The 22,659-nt window shown below is 41.0% G+C and overlaps 1 protein-coding gene across 4 annotated transcripts in view; it reads right to left on the bottom strand.

Annotated features, from left to right (window-relative positions):
* Nucleotides 1–653: 653 nt before the first annotated feature.
* Nucleotides 654–22,659, bottom strand: part of Satb2 (SATB homeobox 2) — a 176,298-nt gene continuing 154,292 nt past the window's right edge. For all 4 annotated transcript variants that reach the window (XM_021161899.2, XM_029481375.1, XM_021161889.2 and 1 more), the window contains exon 11: nucleotides 654–2,159. In XM_021161899.2, the coding sequence (XP_021017558.1) occupies nucleotides 1,698–2,159 (462 nt within the window). In that variant the 3' untranslated portion in view covers nucleotides 654–1,697. The remainder of the gene's footprint in view (nucleotides 2,160–22,659) is intronic.

A 22,659-nucleotide genomic window follows, 5' to 3' on the forward strand; every position in this document is an offset into this window, starting at 1 on the left:
ACTGCTGAGTGGCCATCTCAAGCCTGGAGTGGGTTCCGGAGGCCGGTCCCAAAGGAAGGGGAGGTCTCCTCTTGCAATCGCTGTCACTGGAACTGGAAGGTAATGCTACTGTTTCTAATAGGAAACTGGAGGAGATTTGGCAAACTGTGGTAGATTGCAGCTTTAACGCTTGTTCCACAAAACAGCCCGTTGGCATTAGTTCTGCTTTACGTAAGGTAAGCGCTATGTGGGGCACTGGGACAATTATTTCCTTTTCCGATGAGTAGGTGACTCTGCTGAAATCGCTTCACTTACTTTATTGCCTGGAGGTACATGATTCCAAACCAGGTTCCTGCCAGGGCTGTGGTGGCAGGGGAAGGGTGGAGACGCGTGAGCTCAGGGTCTGCAGAGGTCTGGCTAAAGTGAAGGGGATTTGTGAAGAAGAGGAAGTCTAAATGGAAGCGGAGTAGGAACACTCGGGGAGAGGGCCGGGTGGAGTTATCTGAGCGGGAGCCCCCTAACCGGGCAGAAACTTCTTTCTCTAACCTAACATTACATTAAACTATGTTCTATTTAAAACAAACCAAACCAAAACCAAAACAAAAACAAGAACAAAAGAAATCCAGAAAAAAAAAAAAAAAAGAAAGAAAGAAAGGAAAGGAAAGGATAACATCCTAACAATATTAAATGAGCAGGCTTAATAATTTTAAGATTTGAAGCCACAAGCGAGTAAATAAACTTCACAACAAAATGTGGCTCATAGCATGGATTCCATAGGTCCAACGTCAAAACGTCACTCATTGAGACTGCGCTAAAGGTCAAGTTTCCTCTGCACTGAACTTGGCTCGGGATTCCACAGAAGGCATCTGTCGATACAGTGCTGGCATGCTTGGGAATGGAGTGTGGAGGGTCACGGCGCTGAGTCCTTGGCTTAAGGTGTGCATTATGTCCTCTGGAGGAATTGGTCTTATGTTGGTTTTTTGACATGCCCTGATTTTCTCCCACTTTACTCTCTTCTTTTCTCCTGTCTCTCATCTTTTTGGCAGTGTTATTTTGTTAAATACATACCTCAAAAATTACCCATTAAAAGCTGCCAGATAGGAAGCCATAGAATTAAGAAAAAAATCAGGGACAAACACACAAAATAAATAGGAATTCAAAAATAGTTATCCCGCCCTGAGAGCAGGCTGCAGTTTCTCAAAGTCAAAGTGACTCACTGTGAAGTGGTATTAGTTTTTATACATAAACAAGTCTTTTCTTTAAGAACTCATTTCACAGTCTAGTCCTTCGGATTGTAAAGTTCTCTGTCCCATGCAATTTTAATATATATATGTAAATATAGAAATATGTACATATACATATACACACTTGCAGCTTCCTTCATTTATCTCATGGGTCTTCCCATCCTGGAATTTGCCTGGTATCTCTTCCGTAAGTTGGCAGGAATGACGGCAGGATCGCCCGTGACTGGAATTACTATGGTGGAGTCAATTGTAAAAGTTTAAAACTTAGTGTCTTTGCCAAGGTGACGTCTGATTCAGAAACTCTGAGCTTACTCAGTCTATAGGCTATCCTGTGCAACAGAGGAATGCCATTAAGGGTAAGAAAAATAAAACAGACAAAACCAAAACAAAATAAAACAAAGCTGAGAGGAACTTGAAAGAAACTAAAACAGAAAGTCCTTGGACCCATCTATTGCTCTGCCTGCGGAGTTCACATTATCTCTGGTCGGTTTCGGCCGGTGCAGCCTTGCTCTTCTCAGCATTCTCTTCCTCTGCCTCCACCTTGTACATCTCCTCTGAGCCTTCCTCACTGTCATTCTCCTCGGACTCGGTCAGCAGCTCCTCGTCCTTATACTCTGCCACGTCCACGGCGGAGCCCAGGTGCTCCTTCAGCTTCCCATGATGCTTCACATGGTACCTCTGGTTCTGGAAGAACTTGATGATGGTGTGTTTGGGGAGATCCAGCTGGGCGGAGAGTGTGTGGATGGCTTCCTGGTCAGGATAGAGACCTACATCATGGATGAAGCTTTGAAGGATGCCCAGGGCTTCCAAAGAGATCTTTGTGCGAGACCGAGGCTTTTTGGCACAGCTGTCTTCTGTTGGAGGAGGTGGTGGGGGTGCTTCTTCTCTGGGAGGGGAGCTCTCCTTAGTTGGCTGGGACTGCTGTCGATGAAGGACCTGAAAAATCAGAAGGGGGAGGAAATTAGTGTGACTGGGATTACATATGCAAGGCCACCAGTCCTTTGAGACATGTATTATTTCCCTCAGACCACACTTAAAGTCAAATCTTGGAAAAGCTGAAATCATTTCTGAAGATTTAGATTCTCAACTATGAAACCTGTGATTCATGAGAGTCATCTGGGCCGGGTAAGGTGGTACACACTTATACTCCCAGCATGTAGGAGGCAGAGGCAGGAAGGTTTCCATGAATTTGAGTTCATTGGGCTACACTGCAATTTAATCCCTGCCTAGACTGTATTAGCAAGACTTTGTTTCAAAAACAACAATGGAAAGAAAGAAAGAAAGAAAGAAAGAAAGAAAGAAAGAAAGAAAGAAAGAAAGAAAGGAGAAAAGAGAGAAAGAGAAAGAAAAAGAGAAAGAGGAAAGGAAAGAAGGACAGAACTGTATAAACTAAACCAGCACTGAGATTGCGGGGCACTGAGTGGTTAAGCCTAAGGTCATACCAAGCAGAGTTTCGAGGGGCTTGGCTTTATTTAGATCACCTCTACTTGTAAGGATAGTCATTGCACTACTGGCAGACACCACAGTTCAACGTTAGACTCTTCTGCATAGCTGGGGGAGCTGGGCAAGTCTTTGAGCCTCCATCTCATCCTGTGTCAGAGGATTAAGGAAGTAGCATCTTGCCAGGGAATCTCAGGGAGCTCAGGCTCCCAGGACCCAACTGGAATGACATTAGCTGAAATAAGCAACAAAGAGGAGATAGAACCTGTAGAGACCACCTCCAGTAGATCTGCATGGCCCCCAGTTGAGGAATGGGGCCATCTCAAAATTTTTAACCCAGAATCATTCCTGTCCAAAGGAAAGACAGGGACAAAAAAAAAAAAAAAAAAAAAAAAAAAAAAAAAGAACAGAGACTGAAACAAAGGCCATGCAGAGACCAACCCCACCCAGGGCTCCATCCCACACTACTGCTGACACCAAGAAGTGCTTGCTGACAGGAGCCTGGTGGGGCTGTCCCCTTAGTTGTTCTTCCAGCACCTGTCCAATACTGATACTCATAGCCAAGCATCAGACTGAGCCTGGGGACCCCAGTGGAAGAGCTAGGGGAAGGACTGAAGGAGCTGAAGGGGTGTGCAACCCCACAGGAAGAGTAACAATATCAACCAACCAGATCCCCCAGAGCTCCCAGGAACGAAACCACAAACCAAGGAGTACACATGGTGGGACCCATGGCTCCAGCCTCATGTGTAGCAGAGGATGGCCTATCTGGCATCAATGGGAGTGAAGGCCCTTGGTCCTGTGGAGGTTTGATGCCCCAGCACAAGGGGATGCTAGAGAGGTGAGGCAGCAGTGGGTGGGGGAGCAACCTCATAGAGGCAAAGGGGTTGGGGGGAGAGGGAGGATGGGATGGGCGGGGTTGTGGAGGGAAAATATTATTTGAAATGTAAACGAATAAAATGATTAACAAAAACTTTTTTTAAAAAAATTTTTCACCGGGCGTGGTGGCACACGCCTTTAATCCTAGCACTTGGGAGGCAGAGGCAGGCGGATTTCTGAGTTTGAAGCCAGCCTGGTCTACAAAGTGAGTTCCAGGACAGCCAGGGCTATACAGAGAAACCCTGTCTCGAAAACCAAAAAAAAAAAAAAAAAAAAAAAAATCAAAAAAGAAAGAAAGTGGTGTTACAAGCATGGCTCATATATTAACTGCATAGTGTATATACAATACAGCGTTCTGAAGGGAGGAAGGGGCAGGGGAACCTTTTCAGTAAGGGGCCGCAGTTATTGCTCAGTGCTTCTCAGTGTAAGCGATGAGCTCACCTCTGCCCACTGGGAGTGGATTTGGCCCAGGACGTCAGTGGCAATCCTTGTCTTCTCAGCCTCACTGTTCCTCAGGTGGTATAGAGAAATGGGTAGTACTTTGAACTGGACAACTTACCCTTTGTCAAATTAAAAAAAACACTTTATCTTCTTTTAGTTCTGATTTTGCTCTTTAAATATGATTATTTTAAGTAATATATGTAAATTTTTCAAGCAATTTAAAGATATAACTTCTGTATGTTTTAAATTTTAATTGACTGATTTAACCGCATTTAGATAGGCATTTTAATATCCCTATAAACTAATTAACCCTCTGTTTTGAACATACTTCCACATTTCTATTTTTTAATTTTTAATTGCAAGGTTTACTAGCTAGATGTTAAAATTTAAATATTTCTCCTTTTCTTTTTCTTTTTGTAAGTACCCCTCTTTTTATCTCTACCTATGCTACACATTCATAAAAGAAAACCCTAAGTGGGCAACTTTACCCTGAGCCTCACCCACCACCATTACCACTGCATGAAATAACTTCCACTCTAATATGAACTTATTAACTCTATGAAGCCTGGAAGGGAGAATGTGACCCAGTGGGGAGACTTGGCCAGAACTGGCAGTTGACCCGCAGCTGTGTGTCATAGAATTAAAAAGCAGCCACGGCCATCCCTGCTGAGACCTGTGAAGTCAAGTGCGGAGCTGAGGTCCACGATGTCTGTGCTCAGTAGCGCCCAGCTTCCTGTGCTCTCTCAAGTTCACTTCAAAACAACACACATTTCTGCTTTACAACTTTCTAATGCTTCATGAAATGTTCTCCCAAGTTAGGATCCCAAATTACAGAGTCCACAGAGAATCAGACCCAAACAACACAGAAAAAGAATTGTATGTAGCCACCCTTAAAAAAAAAAATCACCCATAGTATCACCCCTGTTGCCATTCCTCCCACCACAGGTCTAGCCGCGTGGCCCACTGTTAGCTGAGAACCAGCACAGACCTCGGCATGAGCAGCTAAAGGTAAGAGAGCCCGCCATCCACGCCGCCGCAGAGGCCTATGATGAAAAGCATCCTTTCTCACCCATGTGAACATGCCAGCTCTTTATAGAGATAATAAATAGTAGAGATAAAACATGGCAGGTTTTCTTTTCCAAATACTACTGCTACCTAGTAAACACTGATGAGGGGCTCAGCATGGTGGCCCACAGCTGCATAAGCATGTGGGAGGCTTGGAGAATGAAGAACCACAAATACTAGGCCAGCCTGGGCTACATAATGAGACTACCTACTGTAATAAGCTGGTGGCTGGTAGCAGAAAAATGTAAAAAACAAAGGACTATAAAACAGTGGACTAGCATCTGTCCAAACAGTGCCAACCAATTAGAGGCAATGTTCTTAGCGTTTTTTGTTACCACTTTCAACTAAGAACAAACTCGTGTGGTCAGATGTGGTAAGCTGGCATCAGCAAAATAAGTGAGAGCTCCCTTATTCCAACATCCTAATTATCCCCGCCAGGGAGAGTGGGCCTGCATTGCAGGCTCCCATGGTTCTTGGTGGCTTTGACTACAGGAAGATGTGTGCTCGGGGGCCTATGATGTGGGCAGTGTGAGCATGCTAATAAATAAACCTCTGCTTCAACAGGTTAGGGACTTGGCTTCTGGTGAGAAAGGGGACTGGAATCAGGGACAAAGCACACTCTAGCCGGACATGTGCTCAAGCACGAGTGGTCCCTATTAGAGCAACTGCGTTAATTGGAAAACAAAAGAGAATTAAAATGCTCCATTTTCTAAATTATGCTTGCCTTCTGTAGTAAAAGCCAGCAGAACGGTTCCATTTAATTGAATAATTAGATTGGTTCTTAAGGGGCTTTCCATTGTGCACTGAGTAGATTTAAAGAGATTTTCCAAAACTCTACTTTGAAGTTACTATAATCTTTCTGCACGATAGCATTTGTTCTCCTTAGGCCTCTACAGTTGGGCTACTCCACTTCCCCTCATTTCCTAGAACAGAGCAATGTACAAAGAAGACAAATGTGAAACACCCAATAGCGAGAATAACAGCACGGGCTCGCTCACTGCTTATTTGGTTACAGGCAGTCTAAAATAGATAAATATAAATGTAATCCTACAATTCTTCATGAAGGTGTAATCTGGATCAAGAACTAACTGGGAACACACTGCATTGGAGTACACTGTCAGGAGTATAGGGAGAAGTCAGGCTGAAAAGGGGGATTGGAGGTGCTCCCAGGGGGCTTTGCAGATCATAGACTAGAAAAGCATTTTGAAAAAGAAATACTGGCAATAAAAATTCCCCATAAAATGAAATGTACTTTCTGACCAAGCAAGACAGAAGAGTGGGCTGGTGGGCATGACAATACAGGCATGAAGTAAGTTCTAGTATTTTCTAACAGACTCGAAAAGATCAGATACACAAGACAAAATGAACGTCTCTAAAAGTGATCTGCTTATAAGTTGCATAAAGGACTGAGTCTTTTGCTTGTATGCTGGTACTTGCCAATGGCTGTCTGCCTCCCAACCACAGCACATAAAATGCTTAAAAAGTAATGATCTCCAGTGATGTCTACCACAACTATCTCCACTTTTCCAAAATGTTCTACCTCCTCTAGACAAAGAATTACAATCTCTAGATAGTTTCTAGCAAAAGATCTGAATAACGTTTCATCTCTCCAGGGTCTGTGTATTCTTACTGGGTAGTGTTTCCATGATAGACAGAGTACACAGAGGAAACACCTCCACACCTCCAAGACTGTCTCGCTTACAAAATGGTCTTTGTCAAGAGGACACTAATCCAAGCACTCTCCAGTTCCTCTCATCTAAAGGTTAGCAGCAATTCATTCAGCATTATCTATCCACCCACCCACCCATCCATCCATCCATCCATCTCTCATCTCTCTCCCTCCATTTCTCCCCCTAATTCTCCCACTAACAATTTTAGCCCCCACCTCTCCCTCCTCTTTCTCACAGGACAGGTTTATAAACTACTTCAGTAAGCCTTGGTTTTCCTGTCTGAATTTGTTACAGCATGCTCTCTGTTCCCTTTTAGTAAGTAGAATGAGTCAAGGTTAGTCTGTGTCTCCAGCAAATACCATGTAAGTCACTCCAGTTATTCTTGATTGACACACTTGCAAGCAATCCCATTCCTGAGTTCACTGGGCAGTTTTTGCACTTATATATGACTAGCTAGGTTATTTTAATTTCTTTTTGAGATTATATCACTTTTCTATTCTCTCCAAAGCCTCCCATCTACTCTCTTCTCTGGACTCTTTTTTTTTTTTTCTTTACTTGTTCCTGTGTGAGTGTGTGTGTGTGTGTGTGTGTGTGAGATAGAGAGAGAAGAGAGGAGAGAGAGAGGACATGCATATTTCCAAATCTGTACACTCTGCTCACGCTCTATACTATGATGTGTGTCCACTGGTATGCCCCTGCGGAGGGAAGACTCCTCCTGCTCTCCTCATTCCTTCACTGCCTTCAGTTCTGGTGTAGGAGTGAGCCCCTGGAGCTTTCCTCCTTCTACGTTGGCATGGCACTTGATGCCATCCTTCTACGTTGGCATGGCACTTGATGCCATCCTTGTTCTGGCTGGTTTTTAACATCTACAGTCACATAAAACCTAAGTAACAAACACAAAGGTACACTGTCTAGAGCCAGAAAGAATACTGCAACCTCTGAAAGGTATGTCCTAGTCGTTTCAGTCATAAAAGCCCCACAGTTGAAAGGATACAGTGTTCCTCAGGGACGGAAAGGGTAAAGCAGGTATGCTATTACTAGAGATGTCAGGCCAACTAGCCTGCCAGGGGAACTGTCACAAACTTAGTGTTGGTTCAAAGGAGTCAGCTGTGAAAGACTAAAGATTCTACTTGTGCAAGAGTCAAGAAAGAAAAAAAAGAAAAAAAAAAAAAAAAGCAAAACACATACTGCAGTAAGAAAGCCTGAAGTAGTTCGGCATGGTGGCACACACCTTTAATTCCAACCCTCAGGAGGCAGAGTAGGTAGATCTTTCTCAGTTCGAGGCCAGCCTGGTCTACAGAGCAAGTTCTGGGACCAGCAGCAACACCACGAGTACATTGTCTTTGAGAGTTACTGACTGAAAGATTAGGATACAGTCTTTGGGAGATGCTGAAAATATTCTCTGGGCATTGATTAAAGGAATGAAAATATGTCTGAAAGATTACTCAGCTGTATGTTTAAGAGCTATGATTTTTACTATGTGCAAATTGTACCACATCTCCAAAAAAAAAAAAAAAAGTTTGTGGGTCTAGAACAGTGTGATGTTGTGCAGCTGTGAAATATATCAAGCAAGAGGTTTGAGAATCCAAGGCTAGCTTGGGCTACATATTGAGACTTGTTCTTAAAACTAGGCAAAACTTTTAGAGTCCAGTAGTCAATCTCTAATCTTTGAGGTGCAGCACCATGTTCCTGTGATTTTCTAACATAATAAAATGCATCACTTTGTGAAGACAGCTATGCCTTTACTCTCCACCTCTATGTACCCATTAATTCTCCTTGGTTCTTTTGGGTTTTGGATTTTTCTGTCACAAATGCATTTATGGTATCTCTAAAATGAGATTACCAGAAAGCATATGTTAAAACCTCTCCCTTTTTCTCAGTATCATTTGTTTTCAACATGAATATGGTGGGAGAGGCCCATAGTATGAAATATACAAATTGCAGTGGTAGAACAGCAGCAGTTGGATTGGATATTAGCATCCATGAAATCTAAGCCAAATGCTCCAAATATGTATGTTTTATATGTGTTATATATGATATATCTCAAATATATACTCTATTTCATGGTAATCCCATGTTTTGACCTGTTTTATTAAAAAAAAAAAAAAACAATCCAAATATGTCGAGGGACCCCAGCTTGTAAGTAACAGAGCTTGCATTCTTCATCTCTCTAACTGAATGTGAAGCCCATGAGCACAGTGTACAGAGGTAAGCTGAGTTGGTCCTTAGAATAGACAGGAAGCAAAATCCTAAGTCAAACAGCCCAGAGGAGGATGATGAGTGACAAGGATGCAGTACACAGGTGGAGCAGGTGCTTCAGAGAGGTAAATGGGGAAAGCACATGAAGGAAGCATCGTGAGGTCTGAGGTCTGAGGCCTGGGGTGGGGAGAGAGGGGGAGGCAGGGGTGGCACATGTATGAAAAGTGTTCCAGACAAAGGAAGCAAGCAAAAAGGCTGGGAGGAAAGGACAAGCCTGCGGCATCTGAAAAACAACAAGGCCGGCTCAGTGGAGTATGCTCTCCCATGCAGTGGCCATGGCTGCAGGCGGCTTTACATTTATTTATTTCACATGTGTGCCAATGTGTGTGTGTGTCTGTGGAGGGAGGTCAGAGGTCAGCTCTGAATGTCTAGTCCCAGGCACCATTTACTCCTCATGCCCCCTTTTCTGACCCAGGAGAGCTCATAGGTCTAGAACACACTGAGGAAGCTAGACTGGCTGGCCATTCAGCTGCAGGAATCCACATGTCTCAACCTCTCAGGTACTGGGATTAGAAGCACACTAGCATGGGGTCTGGATGTAAACTCATGTCCTAGTTCATGTAGCAAGCACGTTAGCAAATAAGCTATTTTTTCAGACACTCCCCCTTACATTTAAATTAATAAAATATATTTTAAAAAATCCTTCAGTTCTTCAGTCCCATTAGCCACAGCACTAATGGTGCTTGGGTGCCTCCTGCGTGCAATGCTAAGATGAACCGCAAAGACCAAGATGCTTCAAAACTCAAAGTACTGGTCCTGCATTTTCATGCAGTGACAATAGAGAGAGACAGATCCAGTCCTGCATCATGGGGAGCTTAGCATTTTAACATCAGGGTGAAACAATACCCCTGAGAAACCTGTGATCCTACAATTTATTCTAGCCAAAAGCAGAGCTTGAGCTGTAAAATACTACACTAAGGCAGAAGGGCAAATACCTGTATGCCCACATACTAACCCCGAAGTATTCAGCACATACTGTTACTACATCATTGTTAAATTATCCGAAATGGAAACATTAGTATAAAGTAGCCAGAACTGAGCCCTGGAAGAAATAATTACTCTACATTTAATTGATGGCCGCCTTCTTCAGCTGTGGCACGTACCACACCTAAAAGGAACTGTGTTTACAACAATCAGCCTTGAATTCACAGAGAACAAAGTAGATCCACGCATCAAATATCTGGGTACTTATGGGGTACCTTCAACAATTGGTCCCATTCATTTAGAAGGCTTCTAAATAAGGAGTTCCAGGTCCAACAGTTGAGGGTTGGTGAATAAGTAAGCTATGGGCAGGATACAAACAAATTAAAACTTCAAAGCCTGATAAAGTTCCTTTCTTTTTATTTTCTGAAATCTCTCTGAGCTGAGACATAACATGTATGTACATGAATGGACATGAGACTAACAACACAGGAAGAAAAGTTGTAAATGTATTTGGAAGAGATGCCATCTTTCAAATAGAGCCCTAAAGCCTTCTTGCCCAGTTACAAAGCAAAGTTATAACATGGACACATGCTGCTTCTCTGTCTTAAAATGAGAAACTTGGAAAACAGAAGGAGCTCATGGAACCATGACAAAAGCCGAAGGAGAGAGATAAAGCCCTCTTCTTAAAGCTCTCAGCGCTCAAACAGATTCTGAAGGCCTCAATGAGAACCAGCTGGGAGCCATGTGCAATGTATAATGGTTCTGGCCTGCAGGGAAGGAAGTCAGATCTTGAATGATTAAGTTTAGGAAAGTATATAATTCACTGTATCATTACGGGGTGAACTGGATTACTTATAATAAGCCAAGACTTTGTGGTCGTTTTTATATAGAGAAAATGAGAAATGATTACGGAGGTGAATGTAGAGGGTGGTGGGGGCACGGGAACAGGTTAAAGCAGCTTTCCAGGTGGCTGCATGTAGGTCTCTAGGACAAGATTCACTCACAGAAGGAAGCCTTGCTTGCAGCATAAGGCACAGCAGCAGGAGGTGACAACAAGGACAAGATATCTTCTGTCCACATCTACTGGGTGTTAAAGTCAAAAAAGTCAAAATATCTTTTACTCACTTTGTTTTACCTCATCAATGCCAATAAACATGAAATACTCAATCCAAAAAAATAAAAAAAAAAAAGGAAAGTAGTCCTGCATCAAAAATTCCAAGAAAAAAACACATGAACCAACAAGAACAATGGTTAACAGTCCTTTGGCATAAGTCTGCTGTAGCATACCAAACACAAGAATGATTGCATGCTATTATTTTTACCCATTACTATATATATAATGTCCTGTACTTGAGGTTTCAACAACTTAGTGGCAAGTTTCCCTCCACCCCATCAAAACCAGTAGTAGAGACTATTAATTTGAGTCTAAAAATTCAGCAGGGGAAACACCTAACATTGGTGATTATAAACAGCAGGAATTAAGTATATGGCCCACATAGCTTGCCCACTGGGCTGTGAACTGTGGATGGCACATCTCATGCCTAGCAGAGAGCTCAGGACTTCTCTGATATGCTGCACTGAGCCAATCTCACAGCCTCTCGACTTTATTTCTAGTTTTACTCTTACCCCTGCTGAGCACTGGCTCTTCTTGGTTAATCTACATATAGTAAGTAACAACATTGTCACCAAGAACAGGGATGTGTGTGTGTGTGTGTGTGTGTGTGTGTATTAATGTTGTTGCTATTTCCTCTCTTCTCAAAAACATATAGGGCACTAGATAACTCATAACATACAACTGTGTAGAAGTTTCAAGCAAGTTTGGGGTTATAAAGTTCTGGTTTCAAGGCAGTTCCTACTCCAAGTACCACTGTTTGCCAACCTTGAGACTCTTGAGCAAGCTCTTCTCTAAGATGCAGTGTTTAGCACCTTGAAAGATCTATTCTGCAGAATTAAGAAAAAAGATTAAGTGAGATCCTCTGTATGAAGTATTTGGCAGAGGTCTGATCATAACTAAAGCCTTTTAAAAGAGCAATTTTCATTTTAAAAAGATTTATTTTTATTAACTATGTACATATGTATATGTGAGTATGTGCATGTTGAATGTAGGTGACCCCTGGATCTGGAGCTACAGGCAGTTATGACCTGCCCAGTGTTGGTGCAGGGAATCAAATCTGAGTGTCCGAAAGAGAACAGTATGTGTTCATAACCACTAAGCCATCTTTCCAGCTCCAAGCAAGTTTCATTTTTAAAATGTGATTAATACTTAAAGATCAATACTAAATTCTTCATGTATTTTTTTGTCAATATGTCTATTATTAAAACCAGCAACAATTTCAGTAATTGGCCCTTTCACCTTAAGGGTCCACATGGATATGAGAACATCTCTGCTAGTAACTTCTCTTCCTTCATCAGACTTCATAAATACATGTTCTTACCATGGTACCTGGCACATGGAAGCTGCCCCGGAAGGATTTGTCACTTAGAACTGAACCTCAAAGCCAGAGTCCCCCTTTGAAATGATATCTCTAGTCATAAGCTGTGTGGACTCTTAGGGACCTAGCCCTCACTAGTGGTTCTTAAAATGAGATCCAGGAGGATCTCTGAGGCCAGCCTGGTCTACAGAGTGAGTTCCAGGACAGCCACGGCTACACAGAGAAACCCTGTTTCGAAAAACCAAGAGCCATGAACCTCGGTGAAACTATATGCTGCATTAAGGCACCCATGACATCAAGCCTAATTCCAAGCAAAACTAAGTAAGGTACTACTTCTCATTGCTTTGATTGTGCTAAAATCTGCATCAAAGACACCAAAGACAAAAACTACAGATGAAAATTAGTATTGGTTTAAAAGATGCTTTTAGAAATGCTATATTAAGAAGCCTCAACATTTATAAATCTGCATAAATGAACAAACTAGTATTTCCCAAGTGACTAATATATAATACTGTAAAGTTATAAACTGGTAAAAGATCCATTCAAAGTTAAATGGAGACCAATAAATAAAATACAAAAATATGAAATATTCACCAATATGTTGGCTCAATTCCATTTTGCAAACAAAAACATGTCACTTTCAAAGTCTCGCTAAAATATCAAAAAGAATTTCTCAATTATCTGGAATGCCTGTTAAACTATCTCTTGCTATAATAATTCTTTTATCAGCTTCAACCAGAAGCACATATTACATCAAGCACACAAGCAATTCTGAGAATCTAGTTGCTGTTCACCAAAGCATTAATTATCAGACATTAAATATCTGACATTAAAATATCTCCAAATGTATATAAAAGACTGTATATTGCACACATGTGTACCATGTACAGTTATTTAAAACTTAGCAGACTCCTCAATGTAACGGTTAGTTACCAGTTGGGTAAGACTGATATACATGACATATTACTGAGGTCATCAATTGCAAAACTGAAAGTGGGTCACAAGACCAAAAGGATTGGCAGCTTCCATACCATTTGAATCACACTTGAGACGTGAGCCTGACTCTCCCTAATGATTGTCAAGCTTTTTACTAGAACATTCAAAATAGATTCTGTAGTTGAAAGCATACTTGCTTGAGTCAAATCATGTAAGGTCGAGAGCAGGGCTGTAGGGAAATCACACACACGTTATGATTTGCCTCTTGACTTTATCGTTCGGAGACATTTTCACAGGCAAAACATATTCTCTTAGACACAACTCAGCACTATTTTTAGCTTCAAATGATGTTACTTGTGTTGGCTCTTATGGCTGTAATTTCACATCCTAACATTATAAGGCTTATTAAAAACTATGGTTTAGTTCTGTTGCTTTTTGGGCGATTATACAGTATCCTAAGGTCAAAACGCAGGAAATATGTTATTAAAAAAGAGTACCCATGAAGCGATGACAAACTGCAGACTACAGGTGTTAGATTACATTTTGACTCCAGGCAGGTTTAATATAAGTTGGTTTTCCTTGTACAATTGCTCTTAGCACATACAGCTGTAGGAAGGGGATTAAAAAAAAGGACAGAGAGTGTGTGAAGCTCAATAAAGGAAGACCATGTCAAAAGAAATCAATACAAACAAGCAAACTGATAGGAAGTCCAACATGGAAATCCATGTTCAATATCCTCGAGCCTTAGTCTGGCTTTCCTGTAATATTGTAACCAAGATACTATGGGACGACTGTGTATGCTTTTAATGCAGCTTAATAACTGTTTCTCACAATAAACACTTTGGTCAAAGATAAAAGCATAACAACGCTGTGACACAATAATCCGTTAAAATAAACTTGGGTTTGGAGGAAACATGGGACTTAAAACAGCCTTCGGCTTATAGCATTTTCTCCTCAATAATAAATTGAGAACAACTATACCAACAACTTTGGAATAGTTTGGGGTAAAATAAATATTTTGCAGTTATTAATAATGGTATTAGGAATGGCCAGAATCTATGACCATCCAAGAGGCAGCCCAGTGAAGTAATACCTTCATACAGCTGAATGAGCTGATAAGATAAAAACAGCAAAGTTGAGATGAATAACTATGTCTCAATTAAATGGCTACCAAATATTAAAATTAGTCCATACCTTCCTCTAAGACATAGTTCTCAACCTTCCTAATGGTGCAACCCTTTAGTACAGTTCCTCATGTTGTGGTGACCCCACAAACATAAAATTATTTGTGTTGTACCTCATAACTGTTATATTGCTACTGTTATAGATTATAATGCAAATATCTGTGTTTTTCAGTGTTCTTTGGATACCCTCTGAAAGGGATGTTTGATCCCCACCCAAAAGGGGTCGCAACCCACAGGTTGAGAACCACTGCTCTAAGGTATTTCATATTGCATAAACATGGGTTTGTTTGTTTGTTTTTTCAGGCTCTTCCTTGCGCCAGACACACCATTTTAAGAACAGCTTTTGACTCCATTTTAAAAGGAATGACTGAAGCCACTTTAGGTTGTACTCATTCTGTAAATGCAAACATGTCTACAGATATATTTTTGGTGTGCTGTATGATATGAAGTAAGTTAATATGAGCAACTATGAGTGGAATAAAACCACCACCACCACCAATAAGAATAAGAATAAGAATAAAAGAATAAGAATAAGAATAAGAATTTGCCTAAACAGGATTATGTGACAAACTGTTATTGTTGAAATGGATAAACTTGATGTATATACTATTATTCAATAAATTACAACATTGCAGAAAGACAGAAATGTTTGTTTATATTTCTGGCATAGAGTGGCTATGATACCAAGAAACACATCAGAACCAAAACTAAATAAGCAGAAGGATCTAGAGAGATGAATTCAGTGTTTCAGAGCACTTGTTGCTCTTATAGAGGAGGTTGGGTCAATTCCCAGGACCAATACAAAGGCTCACAAGCACCTGTAAACCAGTTCCAGGGGACCCAATGCCCTTGTCGGATCTCTGTAGGTACCAGGCATTCATATGGTACAAATATATACTTGTAGGTAAATACTCATATACATAAAATAAAATTTTAAAATCTAAAAATTAAAAGCAAGCAGACCAAGCAAAGAAGATCCTTTTCCAAGTTAGACGTTAAGAAAGGCAAAACATTGGCCACACCTTGAACCTAATGGAAATTCCATTCTCCCCTTCATCAGCCTCATCTGAGAGTCAAGCTTATTGATCATTTAGTAATAATTAAGTGAAAAACAATTCCATAAACATGACAACATAATCTAGACAAGGAGTAAGGAAGATGAGGCTCTTTAGCATGTCTAACCCATGACTGTATATCTTGATGGCTGAGAGGAGCCTGGCCCATTGAGCAGTCTCGAATGCCTACCAAGCACACCTTTCCATTTTCTCCCATTTGTACACCACTATCACCTTTATCATGTCTTCTTAGAGGATAAAACTTGGCCTGCACTTTCACAGAAAAAAAAAAAAAAAAGGCCTATCCTTTGAAGATAGATTTAAGGCACAGGCAAAGGCAATGATAAGGTGCTGCAAAGATTTCATATTTATGTTAAAACAATAAGGAGGAACAAGGAAATGGCTGGCAGTTACTCTGAGAACCTGATTTTTAAGTCAACATGTCTTGCTTCGATGGTGTAAGTGGGGAAGGGTGGTTCTTGTCCCAGCCCACAGGAAAGAAGTTGTTGAGTTAAAGATACGCAGAGTCACTGACTAGCAGGGTGAAAGGTTAGGATGGCTTGAGTAACAGGAATTCAAACAGCATCCAAAGAAACAGCCTGAAAAACCAGAATGGCTTCTGGATGGCCAAAGGCCAAAAAAGAAAGATGTGCTAAGTTTTCAGGTTAAAATGACCACCAGCATTCTGAAGCAGTTAATCTAGGTGGCTAAATAATTCTCAAGAGAAGTAAAAATGTGACCAAAATGCAAACAACCTTGTTAATGCCTGGGAGACGCGATTTGTGAACTCTCAAGTTGGGTTTTACTAAAATAACAAAATGGGGGTGGTACTAGCCAATGCCAGTCACAGTGTTACAGCAGGGGGTGTAAATTATTTGAAGAGAATGCTGAACACATTTGGTTCCTTATTTGGGGCCAAGGGGCACAGGCGGGTTACTGTGTGTCTGAGGCCTGTGTAGGACATGGAATGGGCCACATTTTCTGTATAATTTTTACAGTTGAGACACTCTAAAGGCAGAACAATTTGACAGTTATGGTTAGTGAAAATATTAGATGCTCACCAATAATATATGACCTCAGCATATTTCTGTTTTCTGGATATAACCACTTAATAACAGGACTTAGGAAAACTGCACTGTGTGAATCAAACACATAAAAGTATGGACATGCCTTTTATAGAAAGCAGATCTTAGGCAGGGCATTATAATCAGTGGCTCTGGTAAAGGACAAACTATTGCATTACCACACCACTGAGATATTATAGTTTATTATACCCTGAAGACCAGACTGGGTAAACCAAGTCAGATGATCTAAGCAGGGCAGTTTCTCAGACCATGAAGGAGAGGTCTCTGAGCCAAGATTCCTGGTAACTTAGTGCCTAAAAAGTGTCAGATGAGGGCTCATCAAAGGCGGGGCTGCTTTTCAGCCTTCATTTACTCCCATCAGTGGCAGGCCTCCTTGCTAATTTCCAGAGAAGAACACAGAGAGACTAACTGGTGTGAGATAACGCTTCCTAAAAGTTAACGAGCTGTCAGTCCAGGAGCCGTCTTCTTCAGTGCTAAACTCCACTATGGGGATATTAGCTTTGCATCCTCCATATTAATGATTGCTCTAACTGAAACAAGGTAAGGGGAGACTCTTGCATCTCAGCTTTGTGCCAGGAACCGCAGGAAGTGGTGGGGGCTTGAAGGACCAGGCCCTCTTATTTAACCATGAACAACGAGACAAGAAAACCAGTCTCCTCCTCCCAGGATGGTGACTGGGAACAGAATCCCCAGTTCCTAATTCCCTAGGGCAGAGTGACTGGACTGAAGGTTCCTTTTCCCACAAGAAAGATTCTAGTCTCTAAGCTGAAGAGGACAATGGTGTTCCCATGAGGCCAGTTACTCAGCATCCTTATCTACTTGAATTCACACAGCAAGTCCATATTGTCTACATGCCACATTGCCTTGGCTCTTCTGAACCTATTTGCTTACCCCATGCTGGTCATCCTCATAAGCTGGAACTGTTGAGTGATTATACTTTTAAATGTGAATTTGCTTAAGGGTGGATTTAATTTAATAGCTGAGAACTCAGTACAAAACAAATATACTTACAAATGACATTAGCAGGGAATTAATCATTAACACTCTTGACTGGTGTTCCAAGACCAAACCCCTACGTTGGCTACAACCAAGATCATGGAATTCCCACTGACTGATTCCTTCATCTTAAAGTCAACATGCAGCCCACCCCATGTGCTGAAGAGGACGACCTTCTAAAGAGCTCTTGTGGGAAGGTTCCACTCTCCAAATATATATAGAGAGAGAACCTGCAAGGCAGGGGCTGAGCAGCAAGACTTGGGCAGAGGAAGATTGTCAGTCAGGTGACAATTTTCTTGGACAAAGAGATTTTAGCCTGATTTGGGCCACAGAAGGCCTTTGGCAAGGTATGTATGTGCATGTGTGTGTGTGTACACATGTATATATATATATATATATATATATATATATATATATGTGTGTGTGTGTGTGTGTGTGTGTGTGTGTGTGTGCATGCCACTGAGGTCTTTATAAACTCTTTCTTGAATGACTTCTTTCTTCCTAACAGGCCTCCCTGCCACAGCCCACAAAACACCTTGCCAAAGGCCTTCTGTGGCCTTAAGTCAGGCCAAAGTCTCTTTGAGTGTCCAAGAAGATTGCTACCTGACTGTAGCTTATTCCTCTGCCCAAGTCTTGCTGCTCAGCCCCTGCCTTGCAGGCTACACACCAACCAGACCTCTGTGGTCAGAACCCTCCTATTCCTTAGTCTACCTTCTGCTGTTCCTCTTCTAGGAAACTCCTGTAAGGGACCCTAGACAGTCCCTTTCTGGGACCCTTCTGAGTCCTCTCACCAGTCAAGTTTAGTACTCTGACATTGTTTTTTTTGTGGTTCACTAGGTACTTACATGCTGGTGACAGTCATCTATTCTTGAATACCAAACACTTCATGGGACAAGGCACAAAGCCTTCAATAGATAGTCGGAACTTAAAATTTATCATAAAATGTCCAGAATACTTTTGTAGTAGTGAATGTCACATTAATTAAACTGAAATCTTGGTGAAAGAGTATATGCTTTCTGAAAAGACTTGAATTAGAGTAGTTTGTAGTAACTCCTTGCATGCATACAACACATACAGCTTTCCAAGTCTCCCACATCACTGGGCTGGAGGTGACTGACACATAGGGCGTTACTGTTGTTGGTCACTGAAACTGACATACTTACTCATTTGCTTCTCTCTCTGTCCCTCCTCACATGCAAAAATATTTGTGTTCTCAACAGATCTCAAAAAGCCTATAGCAGGCAGCTGCTATGACCAGAGAAGTTGCTGCAGGTAAACAGCAAATAGCAGACAAAACCTGGAGAATCCATGTAAGACAAAGGAAGGGGATCTTGAACCAAGAAAGAATCTACGAAAGCAGCCCAGGTTTTCTAACGAAGCCTATGGGTCCCAGTGACCTCTTGAGAGGGCCCTGGCCCCTCACTGAGATATATCAGAGTGTTATCTAGCTATAAAATGACGTGGAAAAACACTGAATGTCTTTTCCAAAACAAATATCAAATGTTGATGTGGTTTTCCTTAGAGTGGAATGAATGAAGTGCATCTGAGCGAATAAAGAAAGTAACAAAATCAATTCAAAGATGCATTCTTGCTTTATTTCACCCAGCCTCTCCAGCTTCCACGACACACATTTCAAAGTGAGCAAATGGGTCAAAATAAATTCTTTGCTGCTTTCTGACCACATTGTCGCTTATTTATATTTTATTAAAATCTGTTTTTTTTAAATATTCAACTAAAACTAAATAAGTCATGGAAGCTAAGCATAGATAGCTAAACATAAGCCACTTCCCATATCTACAGAGATCAAAAGGCACTGGGACGACATCAAAAACACTTTTGTTTTAAGGTGCTATCCTTTTAAGGTATTGTACAGTTCTTAGCCTTGACAGAGTCTCTGTCAGAATTATAATTCCAAACTGATGAATAAAATGCTATTATCATATTAAAACACTTGATTGTGTACGACTTCAAGAACCCTGACTTTCTATTTCTGAGAATGGATTTAATGAAATATTTTTAAAGTGGAGCTGGCAGAGAGAATATCGGGCAAGAGGCAATTCAGACAGCAGATGCAGAGAAAGCACAATTTACCATGTAGACTGTAGCAATGGGCATTAAATAATCATCTCGGAATAAACTCCACAAATCAATATGGCCCCATCGCTCTAAACGAAGAACGGTATTGCCTAAAGGAAATCTCTAAGGTCAACCAGCAATTAACTGAAAGGTTTTGATTGAAAATGCTATTGACTGCCTTCATATCGCACAGCTTCCTGGTTATTATACTTCATGGGCTAAGTAGGTGCCAAGACATTAAACTGTCAATAATCTATTAATACTGGATAGCTACACTTACTCTCCCTGAATCTGCAGGCAAATAGATTCAAGCCAAATACCTTGTTTATAACCAATGCAAATTCCTCAGCCCTGAATATGGAAATTGTATCTTCATTATGCTACTCTGAATGCCCTGAAGTGTCACTCAGTGTAAAAGAAATATGTATATAGAGATGCTTGTTCACATGAGTTAAACTAACATTTGTTTTCTAAGAGATCACTAAAGGGATAGAGAGTGTGTCCTGGACCCTGCCTTCCCTTCTAAGTCATATTTAACAGTTCCTAAATGGAGCATAATAAACACTTTACAAAGAGGAATGAGAAGTTCTTCAAAGGGAGCCTGACAACCCCGTGCCTCTCGGCATCTGGAAAGCAGTTATATACGGGGAGGGGGGCTTTTAATGAATTTAATAGAGAAAAGCACTTTAATTAAATGCTGTCAAAGTGGATTGTATTAATGACTGTACACAGAGGAATTTAAAGCCAGCCAAGTTTATTTAGCAAATAGAAACTGGGCTCTCGAAGCCTGCTAGTATTTATGTTTCTAGTTGCTGCGCACTGAGAGGGTGGTAATGTCAAACGAAAGCACTGAGTTATTAGATATGATTTTATTTATTGTGTATTATTAAAGTTTCAAAGGCCTCGGGGGAGTCAGTTTCATTTTCAAAATGAAGCACTGTATCTGCTCAGAAGGGGTTAAGGAAAGAGTCCTGTCCCTGAGGTAGTTTTTCCTGCTCCTTAGAACCTGACTGCAGGTAATGGGTTAGCAGAGCAGGTGGGAGGCCCGCCAAAATTCACACCACTGGATAGCAGTGGCAAAGATATCAATGGCAGTTTTTCTCCTCTGGCCATTTCCCCAATTTTTATTTTTATTTTTAAACTTTTCAATGACTTGCCACTAAACACGGTTCATTCTATTATACACAGCAACAAGCTGAAAAAATGACCAAAGCTTGTAGAAATCTGCATAAAAATTTGGTTGCCATAGTCCATTTAATGAAAAGCATGAGGACTACCATGTTTACAAAAGTATCAGATGTTTGACTGGGGGCAGTAGGAAAGGGTATCTTCCTTGGTGTCTTCTACTTGGAGACTGATCATAGAACAGACCTGTTATTAGTGATAGTATTTTTTAAAACAAACAAAGAACACATGAGCCTTAATGTATGAAAGCTGTAAAAGATTGAGAAGCTGGCCCGGCTGGAAAGTACTATGTGTGTAGCAAAATGATTTTCTCTACTGTTTGTAAAAATGTAATTATCCATGATAAGCTATTATCCATGATACTACAGTGGTAAGGTTTTCCAAGGAAGCCGATTGGAAGTGAGGAATTCACCATTTGGTCTTCCGTCTCTGACACCACCATGTCTGAGATCACAAACCACTCTGTGATTATTGCATCCTTCTTGCAGTTATGTATACAGCTTTGCAGGCTGTCTTTAGATTTTTAATTCAAAACACGAGAGAGGGGGAGGAGGGGGGAAATGTGAGGATGAGAAAGAAAAACAGCAAACCCCTAAACGCAGCACCTACTTCCTCTTGAGAACAGAATAATAATCAAAATGCAGACTTTCAACTTTCTAAATAAATAATCTGATTTTTAATTCTCCCTGCACCCAAGCTATTTATTAATATCAGATGTCTGGTCTGTGTCTTTGTAGCTCTGGAACTTAGAAGTGCCTGTGCTTTTCCATCTGTGCCAAGATGTTTCAGACTAGGCTTTGAAAAGCTGCAAGTGCAGATGAATAGGACATGGGATAAGAACTGATTACAGACGCATTCTGTGTTGAGGACTGGCAACACGAAGCACTGGGGACATTACTTGTCCATGTGGTGTAATGCACTCCTCCGGTCCACATGGGCAAATATACAGAGATGGCTGGGGTGCAGACCCCCAGGGGACAATTCCAACTCTGTTCTTGGAAGGTAGAACATATTGGCTATCTTCTTACAGATACAATGACAGTGCCTCTAGTTCTGGTCACTCAGTACATCTAATGTAAAGATGTATCAAAGAACTATCTACCCATGGGACAGGATGAGGCAACTGATTCAGACTGTACCTCACACACAAGAGACTCAGTCATTCTGCTTCCTCTCCATAACAGAGGGGACAATTGTGCCTACAGTGTTGTCACTGTGGTTGGTTTTAGAAATAGATGACTTTTAAAATATATATATTTTATATACATACATACATACCATCGTGTTTGACAAAATTTATTTATAAAAAAATCAAAGATGTGAATGGCAAACAAGTTTTTATTTTATTCTTTTCTAAAGTTTACTGACATTTATTCAGTTTTGTAATGGTGTTTAAAGATTGATTCTCTGGAATTAACAGTCCTCATTGTCTCCTTAGCAAATTCTCAAGGTAAGGCCACCATGATGGGTTTTATGCTCTCAAAGGTGTACCAACAAGCCTACCAAATTTCTGAAAATGTAACAGGCTGCTATAGACTCACTACAGAATATCCCCCGACTCTGCTGTGGAAAGTGATACTACATCCCTCCTTTGATGAGGCACATACTGCTTCTTGACCTTTCTCTCTGCAATCCCTGTGCTTGGCCTGGCTAAGCTGTCATTTTCCCAATGCAATGTGACTATGATGACTCTCATGCAATACATATTTTCACAGAAGATTGTATATCAAAAGGTGAAGGGTTATATGATTTACAGTGAATTTGATCACAAAACAGCTTGTGAGGAAATTGAACTTGTGGCCTTGGGACTGT

Source organism: Mus caroli, chromosome 1, assembly GCF_900094665.2.
Source record: "Mus caroli chromosome 1, CAROLI_EIJ_v1.1, whole genome shotgun sequence".
In the NCBI taxonomy this organism is placed as follows: Eukaryota; Metazoa; Chordata; class Mammalia; order Rodentia; family Muridae; genus Mus; species Mus caroli.